The sequence below is a fragment of the Lissotriton vulgaris genome, chromosome 1_1 (genome assembly GCF_964263255.1).
Source record: "Lissotriton vulgaris chromosome 1_1, aLisVul1.2, whole genome shotgun sequence".
Taxonomy (NCBI): Eukaryota; Metazoa; Chordata; class Amphibia; order Caudata; family Salamandridae; genus Lissotriton; species Lissotriton vulgaris.
The window spans coordinates 103,303,785-103,319,095 of NC_141685.1; the positions used below are offsets into that span (position 1 = coordinate 103,303,785).

The 15,311-nt window shown below is 44.2% G+C and overlaps 1 protein-coding gene across 1 annotated transcript; it reads left to right on the forward strand.

The window, feature by feature from the left end:
- Positions 1–508: 508 nt before the first annotated feature.
- LOC147737605 (uncharacterized) lies at positions 509–4,364 on the forward strand. The gene has a single exon (XM_086937302.1). The coding sequence runs from the start codon at positions 913–915 to the stop codon at positions 2,428–2,430; it is 1,518 nt and encodes a 505-aa protein (XP_086793428.1). The 5' UTR covers positions 509–912; the 3' UTR covers positions 2,431–4,364.
- Positions 4,365–15,311: the final 10,947 nt, after the last annotated feature.

Genomic DNA, 15,311 nt, shown 5'->3' on the forward strand with positions numbered 1-15,311 from the left:
CTTTGAAAATGTGGTGCTCTCCTGTTCCCTTCCTGTCGCGCAACGCAGCGCAGCCTCGCGGGGGGAGGGCTGCACTACATTGTGTGGAGATTTGGTAAATCTCCCTCGAAATGTCTTTTACAACCAGTTAAACATTGTGAATTCTCATTCCATTATGTTTCAATTTAGTAATTTTTAATATCTTTACATCCAACAGAAAACAAGCCTCGAATGTATGAAATGACCATCAATAAAGAAGCGAATGCTGTAAATCTTCAATAATAGCAGAAATAATGAGCTACAGTATTCAGGAAAACATCAGCGCAGTCGGCGACAGATGAACCTGCACACAAACTGACAGATCCCAGATGAAGCATCAAGGGCATTTCAGTGATTGCAAGAGGCTTAGCTGTGCACCTCCATGGCACAAGACGAAGATATGACCTTAGGAAGATTAAGGCAACAACAATAACAAACCGCCTCCTGTATAAACAAGTGTCCAACACCAGCTTTGATCATGGGATCGGTATGATGTGATTACTGCAGTGCTCTGTTTTATAAAATGATGACAAGCCATCATTCGGTGCTCTAGGAGAATTGTAAACTCTTTCTGGACAAACCAGTAACCAGAGAAGAGCAAAACAGAGCGGAGCCAGACAACTGACAGGTAAATGAAAGAGGAGTTCTTGTATCTACAATACAATAGACTGTCCTAATTTGCACCGGCCAGAAGGAAGATACATCTTTACCCGCAAGCGTGCATAGCCATAATCCAATCTGAAGGCACAATCGCCTACAAAGACACCTTCTACATATTAGGAGTGTGGCAAATATTTGGTGGCTATTGCATTTTATTGTTAAAACAGAAATCAAACGTGTAAAATACTGCACACATATAAAGTGTGTGAGAAAAACACAAGTGCTTTATCAGCCATGTCGGCCCATCAGGAAATGCAGTCATGGGATGTAGACAAATATATACCCGATCCACAAACACTAACCAAGAAAGAAGAATCAAACACATACAGCAAGAGCTTTAGTTTGACATCACTACTCAAGCTTCATCAGCACACATACACAGGGGAAAAGCCATTCAAGTGCAGTGAATGTGTAAAGAGCTTTGGTCATTTATCAACCCTACAGATACATCAGCGTACACACACGGGGGAAAAGCCATATCATTGCAGTGAATGTGCAAAGTGCTTTAGTCAATTATCAAACCTCCAAATACATCAGCGAAAACACACAGGGGAAAAACCATTCAAGTGCAGTGAATGTGCAAAGTGCTTTAGTCAATTATCAAGCTGTCAAAATCATCAGCGAATACACACAGGGGAAAAACCATTCAAGTGCAATGAATGTGCAAAGTGCTTTAGTCAATTATCAAGCCTCCAAAATCATCAGCAAACTCACACAGGAGAAAAACCATTCAAGTGCAGTGAATGTGACAATAGTTTTTGCAGCTCTTCAGCATTAAGGTATCATCAGCGAACACACACAGTAGAAAAACCATTCAAGTGCAGTGAGTGTGCAAAGAGCTTCAGTTGGTTATCAATCCTAAAAAGTCACCAGCAAACACACACGGGGGAAAAACCTTATCATTGTAGTGAATGTGACAGTAGTTTTCGCAGCTCTTCAGCATTAAGGTATCATCAGCGAATACACACAGGGGAAAAACCATTCAAGTGCAGTGAATGTGCAAAGTGCTTTAGTCAATTATCAAGCCTCCAAAATCATCAGCGAATACACACAGGGGAAAAACCATTCAAGTGCAATGAATGTGCAAAGTGCTTTAGTCAATTATCAAGCCTCCAAAATCATCAGCAAACTCACACAGGAGAAAAACCATTCAAGTGCAGTGAATGTGACAATAGTTTTTGCAGCTCTTCAGCATTAAAGTATCATCAGCGAATACACACAGGGGAAAAACCATTCAAGTGCAATGAATGTGCAAAGTGCTTTAGTCAATTATCAAGCCTCCAAAATCATCAGCAAACTCACACAGGAGAAAAACCATTCAAGTGCAGTGAATGTGACAATAGTTTTTGCAGCTCTTCAGCATTAAGGTATCATCAGCGAATACACACAGGGGAAAAACCATTCAAGTGCAGTGAATGTGCAAAGTGCTTTAGTCAATTATCAATCCTCCAAAATCATCAGCGAATACACACAGGGGAAAAACCATTCAAGTGCAATGAATGTGCAAAGTGCTTTAGTCAATTATCAAGCCTCCAAAATCATCAGCAAACTCACACAGGAGAAAAACCATTCAAGTGCAGTGAATGTGACAATAGTTTTTGCAGCTCTTCAGCATTAAGGTATCATCAGCGAATACACACAAGGGAAAAACCATTCAAGTGCAGTAAATGTGCAAAGTGCTTTAGTCGGTTATCACACCTTCAAAGACATCAACAAACACACACAGGGGAAAAAACCATTCAAGTGCAGTAAATGTGCAAAGTGCTTTAGTCAGTTATCACACCTTCAAAGACATAAGCGAACACACACAGGGGAAAAACCATTCAAGTGCAATTAATGTGTAAACAGCTTTAGTCACTTATCAGACCTAAAAGGTCAGCAGCGAACACACACCCAAAAACCCTATCATTGTAGTGAATGTGACAGTAGTTTTTGCAGCTCTTCAGCATTAAGGTATCACCAGCGAACACACACAGTAGAAAAACCATTCAAGTGCAATGAATATGGGAAGAGCATGAGTCAATTATCAGACCTACAAAGACATCAGCGAACACACACAGGGGGAAAGCCACTCAAGTGCAATGAATGTGGGAAGAGCTTTAGTAAGTCATCATACCTACAAATTCATCAGTGAATACACACAGGGGAAAAAACATTCAACTGCAGTGAATGTGTGAAGAGCTTTAGTCGATTATCAAACCTCCAAACACATCAACGGACACACAGGGGGGAAAAACCCTATAATTGCGGTGAATGTAACAGTAGTTTTCGCGACTCTTCAGCATTAAGGAATCATCAGCAAACTCACACAGGGGAAAAACCATTCAAGTGCAATGAATGCGGGAAGAGCTTTAGTCAGATATCAGGCCGAAAACGTCATCAGCGAACACCGACGGGAGAAAAACCTTATCATTGTAGTGAATGTGACAGTAGTTTTTGCAACTCTTCAGCATTAAGGTATCATCAGGGAACACACACAGGGGAAAAACCATTCAAGTGCAGTGAATGTGCAAAGTGCTTTAGTCGGTTATCACACCTTCAACGTCATAATCGAACACACACGGGGGAAAAACCATTCAAGTGCAGTGAATGTGCAAAGTGCTTTAGTCTGTTGTCACAACTTCAAAGACATCAACAAACCCTATCATTGCGGTGAATGTAACAGTAGTTTTCGCTTCTCTTCAGTATTAAGGTATCATCAGCGAACTCACACAGGAGAAAAACCATTCAAGTGCAATGAATGTGGGAAGAACTTTAGTCAATTATCAGACCTACAAACACATCTGCGAATACACACAGGGAAAAAACTATATGATTGCTGTGAATGTTTGAAGAGCTTTAGTCAGTTATCAACCCTACGAAAACATCAACAAACACACACAGGGAGAAAGCCACTCAAGTGCAATAAATGTGGGAAGAGCTTTAGTCGACGATTAGAGCTACAAAGTCATCAGCGAACACAGAGGGGGAAAACATAGAAGGGCACTGAAAGTGAGAAGGGCTTTTCTCAATTTTGGATCCCACACAGCCCTCATTGAATACACTCCTTCATTTAACTCACATGGAAATAATCCCAGAGATGCAGAGATTCTGAAAAGAACTTAAGAACATCAAAAATAATATTGACCCAACTGAGTACATAGACAAGAGCTAAAAAAGAGTGCAGTTATTGTGAGAGGAATGAATTACGGAAAAAGATAAAATTCAAATTATGTAGGACATTGAAATACCAGATGATAAAAGACATGAATAGCAGTAAAGAAGAAAAACAGATAACAGTATTTGCAGAATTATAAAAGTGTTTGTTTCCAGTGATTGTTCACTTCCGTACACATAGCAAAGTGACATGATGTACCAGGATACACAGTGGGAGACAAGCACAATGTGGATTAAAAGAAAAGAAACATTGTTGATTTTTATTTGGTGAAGAAGAGATACAAAGAAAAACATTCAATCGCACCTGACCACACTACCTGTAAAAGCAACACTGAACAATACTGGGACTAACAGCAGTATTTTCAGCTAACTTGCCGGATTAGTGATAAAACCTATAAATCCAACACACCCAGAGTGGACATGTTGTCAGTGCTCTGGAGATGGGATGCTTCATTGGTAAAATGCATGAATTACTATTAACAAATGCCACTGCAGTATATGTAATGAAATAAAGCAAAGCACATGTTTTCAAGAAATAACCTATTGCTAGATATAAAAGAGCATATACCTTGTTTTTAAGTAACGTTTGCTGCATCTTTTACAGACTGTTATCGGTTGATGGATCAGCTCGTGCCTCGGGCCTTATAACTAAGTGTGACCTGTGGCTCCTCTCCGACTGGGCTCTCCCTATTCATTTTGTGACTTGCCAAACTCTACTTTTTACCAGAATTGAGCCACTGTAAGCAGCAGACTCTGTTTGAAGAATGTTGTGAAATAGCAAAATCCCACGTCAAAAGCATATGTGTGCCAAGACGATCAGTTGCACTCCCAGCAACTCGTCTTCCACACTTGATTGTCCCTTGTTCTCAAATGTTCTGAAGGATTTGTCGTATAAATACCAGAAGTGGCAGTGACATTCATGAAGCTAAAGCTAACAGGAGTGTGTGGGAGATAGAGAGGGGGAGAGATAAAGAGAGCGAGAGAAACAAAGAAAGGGGGAGAAAAAGAAAGAGAAAAGGAAGGAGCAGACGAATACATGTCAATGTGTGATATCACGAGAGAAACGGGCTGAATACCTATGAATTTATATATTTCTTTTTAATACCTATAGACCCATGTCATGCCAATAAACAGGGAACAAGTATGGAAAATAGTGAAGGAGCCCATTATTATATGCAAATCACAATGACATCACATATAGTGATGTCACAAGAAGTGATGTCAGGCCCTCATAATTATTTTCACGTGAAAGGTTGACGGCATGTTTTAAAAACAAAAACAAGAAACATAAAATAATGTAAAAATACGTTTTTGGTTTCAGTTTTTATACAGCATGTGTTTTTCCCACTATCAGTTTGTAACTAAACTCGTAATTGACTGAAAGTGTAAATATTTTTAAACAGATATGTGGAACTTGGAAATTACATTTTTAAACAGTTTTCAGCGAACAGACCCTAAGCCCCAAACTGTTTCACATTTACAATGTATTCAGCAATAGAAGGGCTAATTTTGTTAAGTTCTCTGTTCCTCTCTTGCGCCACTCACACAAACACTCAGAGGCCGGTGTCTGCAGTGCTGGGGCACAAAGTAACAATTATCAGTCCCGGGCTAAGGAGCTAGGTGGAACTGTGTCCCTTTTCTAGATAATAGTGGGGGGACCCCTTCAAACTGTGGCTACCCCCGACTTGTGCCGTGCTGGAAAAGCAATAGTGAATTTGAGTAATTTACGATGAATTAAAATGATAGAAAGAGAAGAAGAGAGCGAGGTGCAGGACATATTGAAGAAAAAGAAAAAAGAGACAGAAGACTTTACCCTGTTCTGTGTACACACATTTTACGTAATCAAGTTGTGCTGTGCGTTTTGAACGGGCTGTCACCCCCTTTGTATGTAAATGAGCTTCTGTAACCAGACACCCCAGGCTCCCATCTCTTCTAGCGTGGATGATAATGTGAGCACTGTAAGGTAATCACAAACAAGGGCTATATTGAGAAATAATTGGCTTCCAGGTCTCACAGCTGTGGTTATGTAGTTCATTATTAGTTAATTTACTTTAATGTCCAGCAATTCTCCAGGTTACTTTTTTTCAGTATATCGCTTTATATCGCTCTTTGCTCTTCATCTCCATCAGTTAAAGGTGAGGTTCGATGTAGGATTTGTTGTTTGTGTTCCTAGACCATGTCCCAATCCCTTTGTCCTTGATTTGTCGGAATGTGTTTTGTCCACACACTGGCCTAGGATGGGCCTTCTCAAGGTAGAAGGCGCTGTAAAAGGAATAATAAATCAGATATATATGAAATTGTATGTAAACAAATATTTGCTTTTCAGTTATCAGGCACCACCAGACTCACATCTACACATGTAAGTGAGCACCAGATTAAAGTGACTCCTCCCTATATAAATATGTTCCATCAGTAATCAGGCTGATGGTTCAGCTGATACTCACAGCAAATAAAGTTTCTGGGATTGCACGCATTTGACTACATTTTAATTGTTGAAGTTTCACACAGTGTCGCTGATGCGCTCAGCTTATAAGGTTTGTGGATATTGCCCACTGTAACCAGATCACTGAAGTTCACCCTTAAGTAGTAACTAGGTCAAAACATAGTATTATACAGGATTTATACAGGATTTATAATGCGCATGGCTGCCTCAGCGACGAGGCGTCCCAGCGCAACCACAGACCATAAGGGAGCAGTGGGAGTTTCAACAAGGGTCCTTTATTATTAAATAGCAGGGAATAACCATGTCTTTACAGACTTCCGGAACACCAACAGATTAGATATGACTCTGATGTTCACTGGGAAGGAGTTCCAAAGTTTGGCCACCAAAAAGCCAAACGAGCATCCCCCCGCCCTAGCTTTCCTTACTCAGGGGACACAAACCAAACCACAGTTGGTGGATCTCAAGGCACGCCCAGGCACATAGGGCTTCAGTAAACCCGAGAGCCCAATAGGGGCTTGGTGCATCAAGATTTTATGCGCAATGCACAGCACCTTAAAGTGAACCCAAGCTTCGATGGGCAGCCAGTGCAACTTTAAGAGCACATGAGCCACCAACTGCGATCTAGGCAGTGCTACTAGCATACGTCCTGCTGCATTCTGGACTCTCTGAAGGCGTTTAATACTTGCTCTATTTGCGCCCAGATATAGAGCATGTCCATAATCAAGTCTCGCCAAAATGGAGGCTTGCAAGATGGTTTGGCGCCCTTCAGATGGAAAAAGACCAAGCAAAGGTCTAAGGCCTCTCAGAAGCCCAAAACAAACCGCAGCAACAGCTCTTGACTGTTTCTCGAAAGTTAGACCGGGGTTGAACCAAACACCTAAGTTCTTTATCATCTTTTTCGGTAACGGAGCGGGTTTAAGATGGTCAGGCCACCACTGCTCCGACCACAGCTCTTGGTCTTTCCCATAGAGAAGAATCTCAGATTTACAGGCATTCAATTGAAGGCAGTTAGCCTTCATCCAGTCTGGGATCACCGCCGGATCCGTCCTAAAATTTTCCAAATTTGCACTGCAATTTTTGGAAAAGGCAATCACCAACTGGGTGTCGTCAGCATACAACACCAACAATAGCCCCCTACCTCTGGCCACCTCCGCCAAAGGTCCCACATAAAGATTGAAAAGAAGTGGGCTCAGGATGGAACCCTGCTGCACCCCATGAGATAAAGGATGGTCCTGCGAATGAAAAGGGGAGACTGACACCTGAAATGATCGTCCAGTCAATAAGGAACGAATCCACTCCAGGGCAACATCCCTGATTCCGATCGTCCAAAGGCGTTCAAGAAGAATCGCATGTGACACCGTATCAAAGGCGGCGCTTAGATCCAATAGGACCAAGGCCGCGGAGTCTCCTGCATCCAGCCGGTTACGGATAGATTCCGTGACGGCAGGGAGAGCTGATTCGGTACTATGGCGGGGACGTAACCCATGCTGAGAGGGGTCAAAGATGTTATGAGTGTCCATGTGTTTAGATAGAACTGAATGTACATGTGCCTCCACCACTTTCGCCATAAAAGGTAACTGAGATATAGGACAATAGTTACCTGGGTCGTTCGGATCAAGCGATGGTTTTTTTTAAGAGCGAGATCACTTTTGCATGCTTCCACTCCCTAGGGACTGAGGCAGATTTGAGTGACAGATTAACTAATTCTACTGCCACAGGAGAAATAAGAGGAGGAAGCTGGTGGAAATAGGCTGAAGACATTAGGTCCGCTGGCAAGCCCGATTTGATTTTAGCACTCAGGGCCCCAAACTCCTACAGCGACAATAGAGGAAAGGCCGACAAACAATTGTCCACCCTCAAATCATACCCTGTCAACACAGCGTTCGCAGTGGGGGTACTCTCAGTGGAAAAGTCCTGGTAAATGAGTTCCACTTTCTTCATAAAATTAAGTGCCAGGTATTTGCAGCGATGGTTCGACGTGACGGGGGAAAGATTAGACATCCCTGCACTCTTCATGTTTTTAAGCACGGTGAAAATGGTCTTCGTAGTGCTTTGGCAGAAGGCTCATAGGAACGGCGCCATGCACGTTCAAGTTGTTTACATCTCTTCTTTGCCTGAGTTAAAAGGTCGGTGAACCAAGGGTTGGATAACCCATGTCCCTTCCCACCTCACTTGGCTGGAATGCAACTGTCCAAACCAGCTATTAGCCAATCGTGAAAGCTCCTAAGTGTCCCCTCAATATCTGGCGGAAACTGGGGGCCATGCTCCATTAACCTGGTAGCAGGCCGATCCTGGTCTAGCTTATGCCAAGGCCGTTTCACCATTGTAACTGGGCGGGCTACATCAATCCTACCCTGCCACAGTAGGAAGAATGGAATTACTGAGTGGTCTGTCCATGTTAGTGCGACGGGAGAGGCAATTTTAAAAACAATCAAGATTGGAAAAGATGGGATCAAGTAAGTGTCCGGCTACATTGGTGCCTCCCGCGACCAGTTGTAGAAGCTGAAAAGCCTCTAGATCTGCGAGGAAATTATCAATCTCAGCCTTTCCTTCCACCTCAAGATGCAAATTCAGATCCCCCAAAATGGTGAAGTTGGCTGCTTTACAGGCCAGCTGTCCAATTTTGGTTACAAGGTCCTCACGGAATGTTCCGGAGGGCCCTGGGGGTCTGTAAATTAAAAGGCCCGACAATGTCAAATTGCTGTTAAGTTTTATTTTAAACAGTGCACTCTCACAATCTAATATGTTTTCCTTAGACAGGCTAACGGCGAAAACAGCCTTGGCTATCACTGCAATGCCACCCCCTCTTCCCCCTTCTCTATTAATATTATAAAAAGAATAGCCAACCGGGAGGGCTAACCCTTTTTCTGCCACTGTATCCTAAGTAAGCCATGTTTCAGTTAGGAAAAGAGCGTCTGGACACTCATCCATTAATAAATCAAATACCTCCTCATAATGACTTACCAAAGATCGACAATTAAGTCCGAGAAATTTGAATTCAGTGCAACTGGATGAGCAAGTAGGTTGCTCCTCAAGGACCGCCTTAAAAGCACAGTATTTGCACGCAAAAGTAGGCTCTTGAAAAGCCCATGATACTGATGGACATTCAGAGGCCAGATGCATAAGTTGTTCTCGAGTATAACTACAAGAATGGCCTTTGGCGCGCCAGCGGCGTGCCCGCTGCGCGGGTACCTAAGCGTCATCATTTGTAGCCAAGCAAGGAGGTGTTGCAAGCGAGGCAACAAACACTAGTCTGCTGACATACATAATGCAAAATGTCACTGCCCCTCCCTTCTTGTTGGCATCTCCAGGAGTTCGTCCTCTCTCGTGGCTGAAGTGGAAGAAGGTTTTCACTCATAATGCTCGTGTCTTTGGCATTTCCTTAAGTGCAGAGAGAAAAGCCTCATGGTTAATGCATTGTTTGGGCTCTGAGGGACAAGAATTCTTTGAACACCTTCCTGAACTCTCTGATAGTGCCTCTGCCATTCTTAATGAATACGAGATCTGCTTCAAAAAGTTGGACTTGCACTACCTCCCCAAAGTGAGTACTGTCCTTGTACGATATCACTTTGGGAGAAGGATGCAAAGGCAGGATGAGTCAGTCAAACAGTACATAACTAACAATTTGGCTTCCATGTGCAATTTTGGTGCAGCTTAAGAGGAGTGCATAAGAGATCAGTTCATTTTGGGATGCGCCCTCGACAAAACGAGAGACGCCCTGTGGCAAAAAGAAAAGCCATCGCTTCAAGAAGTGCTGACCATAGCCAAAATTCACGAGCATTCAAAAGCTTGTGTTGATTTCATACACAAAGACAGTTCAGGTGATAAAAACGAGAACATTGATGTCAAGGTGCTGGTAGATAGATCCTTTAAACCCAAATCAAGCACCACTTCAAAGCCCTTTAACACGAATAATTTTCAGGGGAAGATCTTCAGGTGTGGCAACCCTGGCCATATGGCCAACTTTAAAGACTGCCCAGGCTGGAAGGCCATGTGCAAAACTTGTGAGAAAAAAGGTCACGTCTCAAAGAGCTGCAGAACGGGCAACAAGAATGAAAAAGTCAGGGAAGTTGAACTTTATGAAGAAGAATTGGAAGGAATCAATATTCTCCCAGTCACAGGGAATGCTAATGATGGCCCTCATGAGCTAGTTTTGATCAATGATGCTCCCATGAACGTGCTCTTCGATTCTGGAGCCAAGGTAAGACTAATCCCCAAAACATTTAATGAGCGTTATCTGCTGGGCAAAGTCACCATTTTGAAGCCAGACATTAGACCAAAAGGTTAAGGTGTGGTGACTATTGAGTTGCTGGGTTATTTCTGGGGCACAATTGACTTCAAAGAAAGAGTCATCCCAGGTAATGTAATGTAGTGTATTTTGTAAAGCGCGCAGCTGCCCCAACAGGCGTCCCGGCGCTGTATAATGCTGTGGAAGCCTTCCTGGATCTCCCTGTGAGATGCCTTTCCTGAGCACCCCCAAGGTGAAGCCAGGCATCCCAGTGTTGTAGGGGCCGTTGTGGAGATTAAGCAAGCTATTGCCCAGAGTTGCAGTGTGGGACCCATGATTAAAGTAGGCGCTGATGCGAGAATTATCGAGTCCGCGGACATTGAGCCCAAGACCCTGCCACCTCGGGACTTGAACCCTGGTACCGGGCCTGATCTCTGCTTCAGAGTCTGCCGCTCTAACCAGTGAGCCACACTTCTCGCTCATAAGTTGGTCCCATCAAGGTGATATACATATCTGCCTTGATCCTAATGAGAATCCCTCTGTCTGCCTAAAAGAATTACCACCAGTTAGGGTTGTTAGTAATGCTAATCGAGACTGGATCAAGAAATTCCCTGAGGTCTTTGCTGGTAAACTGGGTTTATCTCAAACATTATGTACATCGGATAAAGGTCAAATCTAACAGTTAATGCTGTTCCAAAAACAGCTAAGGTCAGGAATGCACCTCTGTTAGTAAGGGAGAGCATGAAAGTTCAATTAGACAATCTCTTAGCCAAGTGGATCATTCGACAAGATGAAGCAACGGAGTGGGTCTCTCCTGTTGTTATGGCCCACAAGCCAATGGGGAGGCTGCCTCTGTGTAGGCTCGAGGGTGCTCAACAAAGCAGTTATTGTTGTTCACTACCCTTTACCCAACAAAACTAAAATGCAGTGTTCTCTTGTGGGGTCAAGTTATTTCTTTTCCTTGGACTTGACCTCCGCCTATCACCAGGTCAGGCTTCACTCCTCTTCAGAACATTCAGAACGTTCATTACTCTTCCCAGGACATTACCTCCTTTGTAACACCCTTTGGTACCTTTAGATTTCTAAGAATGCCTTTCGGACTGATTTCTGCATCATTTTTTCAGAGGGCGATGAAGGGCATTCTTGCAGGCTTTCAGGAAGTCAAGGTGTACCCAGATGATGTGCTCATCTTTGGTGTGGATCTTGAGGAGCATGATGGGAGGCTGAGGTCAGTATTGAAGAAGTTACGTGATGCTTACCGCACCCTTAGCTGACAAGTGCAAATTTGATGTCAAAGAAATAGAGTACCTAGGGCATTTTGTGTCCGCTGCAGGATTCAAATCAAAAAAGTCATTGGTAAACACCCTTTGAAATTTGCACACCCCTTTAAACAAAGAAGAGTTTGTAAAGTTTCTGGGCATGGCTGAATTTTATCTCAAGTTTGTTCTGAACTTTGCAGGGAAAACCTCTTGTCTGAGATCTCTCCTCCAGATGGGAAGGACCTTTGTTTGGTCCAAGGGCAGTGAGGAACAGATGATGTTGAATGGTTTGGAGGTGAAGAACTGGAGGAAGGAATTAATGTGTGTGCGATTAGTTAAGGGTTGATATTCGAGAGTGAGTGGAGGGAACATCACTTGAACGATTTAGACTTGCAGAAAGTCCTAACCATGGTCACAGGTAGTTTGTGTGAGAAGAGGAACTGTGAAGAGGTCCTTGAAGTCTTTGGCAAGTTATGGAAGATCTGGCAGTGAGGGGGGGGGGTCTCCTCATGTGTGGTAGTAAGTTGGTTGCATCCCTTTCACTAAGGGATAAGCTAGTAAAGAGTGATCACGCCTAGCACATGGGCATTGCCAAGACAAAGAAAATAATGAGGGAAGCATATTGTTGGGCTGCCATGGAAGTACATGTAGAGAGGTTGGTGCGTGAATGTGCTGAATGTGTGTCTTGTGACACGATATTGAAGTGCAGCACGCAACCCATGGTTATTAGGGAACAGGCTACTGGTCCTTGGATGGACATTTCTGTAGATATTTTGGGACCTGTGTAGGAAGGTGGAATCTGACTACATGGTTGCCCCCACTTTTTTCTGGGTGTTTTGATGGTTTTTGACTTAGTTTGGCTGGGATCCTGCTATTCAGGGCCCCTGCCTATCTGCTTTCTCTCTAAATTGATTCCATGTACTATAGGTAAACTCCAGTTTGATTACTGGGGTACCCTTGTGAGTCCCTAGTATATGGTATACTAGGTACTAATGGGCATAGGTACCCCAGTGGCCTACCAGGGGCTGCAGCATGTATTATGCTACCCCTGGGAAGCCTTCCAAAATGACACCACAGGACTGCTACTGCAGCCTGGGTAAGGTGGCGCAGGCACCCCTTACTAAGATATAGGTTGCCTATATCTACCTTAAATCACTACACATAGAGACCTGTCAGTCACCCCCCAATGGCAGGCCTTATCAATCCTGAAAGAAGGGTGCTTGGTTTCATGTGAGATGGTGCCCATGCAAGAGCAGGGCCCCTCTGCAGCCTTTGGAACCTACTCTCTGGGGCTGTCCTGTAATGCAGCCTAACCATCTACTCTTAAGTGCATTATATCCTCGCTGAAAATGCGAACTTTGGGCTGGTTGCATGGAAACATGCCGTGTTTGGTGGAATCCTCCCCCCCCACCAGGTCTGGCAGCAGCGGTAGAATTCCACCCTTCTAGAGAGTGAGACATGTACACACCTGTATACCCGGTACCGGTTTAAAAGAGATCTGGCATCACAAAATGGATGCTGCAGCCACAGAGACAAGTCTGGCCTCCTGCTGCTGACCGAAACTCCGGCAGGGGATGCCTGGACAATAGGTTTCCTGTCACAGGGAGCTGTAACCACCTCCCAGACAGGCTTTAGTGTATTGAGGCTGGGTGGGTGCACTCTGAAAGTGCTCTGAAGTCTGCACTGGCGACACATTTGGTGTCCCTGTGTATAGTCCAATTCCAACCGGTTGCAGGGGCTACCAGCCCCCGCTCTGGCACGAAACTGGACAAAGGAAATGAGTGTAGCCACCCCTCTTTCCGAAACCTCCCATAGGTGGGTCCCTAGAGTATGTCCAACCCCTTTCTTAGGTATAGTTAAGGAACCCCTGGCACCAGGATTTTAGATATCCCTGGACAAAACTCTGCAACTGAATCCTCGAACTTCGACGCTCTACTCAAGACTAGATGACTAAAGAATCTCCCTTGGGGTCAAGGAGTGACTCCCCTGCTTGGCAAGCACCAACAAAGCATTTGCCGTTCTGCATCTCCGAAGCTCTTGACGGACTCCGAAGTATCTGCAACCCAGGAAGAGGATTTCCAGACTTCTCAGAGGCCGATTCAAGTCCCCAACAAAGCTGAGACCCGCACCCTCACGAGTGACCTGGAACTGGAACTCCTGGACACCATGCACATTTGTAAGTGTATTGACTTCTCGACATCTCTTGAAGTTGTGCTTTGGGTTACTTGTAGCCCAAGCCCTGAGCATCATTTGCATCAAAGATTGTGGGTCTACACTCCAAGAGTGTTCCGTGAGCCTGCTTCTTGCATTAACGCTTGAGGCTCCTTTGCAAACCCTGGTCCTTCAACTGGTGGGTCCCTGTGAAGGCAAGTCTCATTTTCCTTGGGCTTCCCTGGTGCTCCTGATGTGCCCTGACACACCACAGAGTGTTGAGTCCCTCGGACCTTGGTGGTCCGCACAAAAGCATCTTTCTCCTTTCTGCATAGGTTGCTGTTGCCAAGGCTTGTTGAGTACAATCCGGGCACCGATACCGCAGCACTCGACATCCTTTGTGTGACAGCTTGAATCCAGCTTCTGGTTGTCATCGACGCCTCCTGGTCCTCATGGCTGAAGAGTCAAGCTTCACCTCTTTCACCTGAAACACCGACATTGGTGGGCATTCATCTCTCGTGCCCCCTGGTCACTGGCTAGTGACCCAGACTCTGTCCCCTCTGCTTTCAGGTTCTTCTCATCTTCGATCCAGGCTTGGATCACTGCAGACACTTTCCACTTCGACGGCAGCAGCACTTTGCAGCTGATCGCCATTGAAATCAACGGGACTAGTGCAAGGTGCCCACTAGAATAGTGGACAGCATATGCCAGGCAAACTTCTCACAACCTGTGAAGTTGAAGACTCTGGATCGCTATTTGATCATGTGTATTGATATGTTTTCCCATTGACCTGATATCAAGGTGGTTAATTCCGGTGAGTCTGGTGAAGTGATTGAGTTTCTAGAAGAGTTATTTGAACGTGAGGGTTTCCAGTTAACACTCTTGTCAGACAATAGTTTTCAGTTCACAACCTTACTCATGGAAGAGTTTCTGAGTTCCAGGGGGATTAACCATAAGAAGGCATCCCTGTACCATCCACAAAGCAATGGTGTGGTCAAAAGGTTTGTCAAGGTTCTTAAAGAGTCCCTGCAACAAGCTGTTGCCTGTGATGAAAGTTGAGAGTTGGCCATGAGGAAGAAGGTTCGCGAGTATGGGGTCACTTATCGTTCGTCAACTGGTGAAACTCTTTTTCGTTTATTTAAAGGAAGGGTCCCCAACATGGAGGTCACTCCATGTGGGTAACGACCAAAAGAACGTTAGTAGATGAAAAGGTGGGGGGTATGGAGGGCTGAAAAGAGAGAAAGAGGTGATGAAAAAAGAAAGATCTTGTATGATAAAAGGAGGGCTGTGAATGGAACTGTGGTCGACTTGGGAGACTGGGTCAAGATCAAGTCTTCCAGATCCAATTCAGTCTTGCGTTTAAGGTTATCAAGGTTTTCAAAAATGTAATAAAGAC

Bases quoted from the DNA above. Each gene is read 5' to 3' on its own strand.
- LOC147737605 (XM_086937302.1), top strand. From the start codon at position 913: ATGTCGGCCCATCAGGAAATGCAGTCATGGGATGTAGACAAATATATA.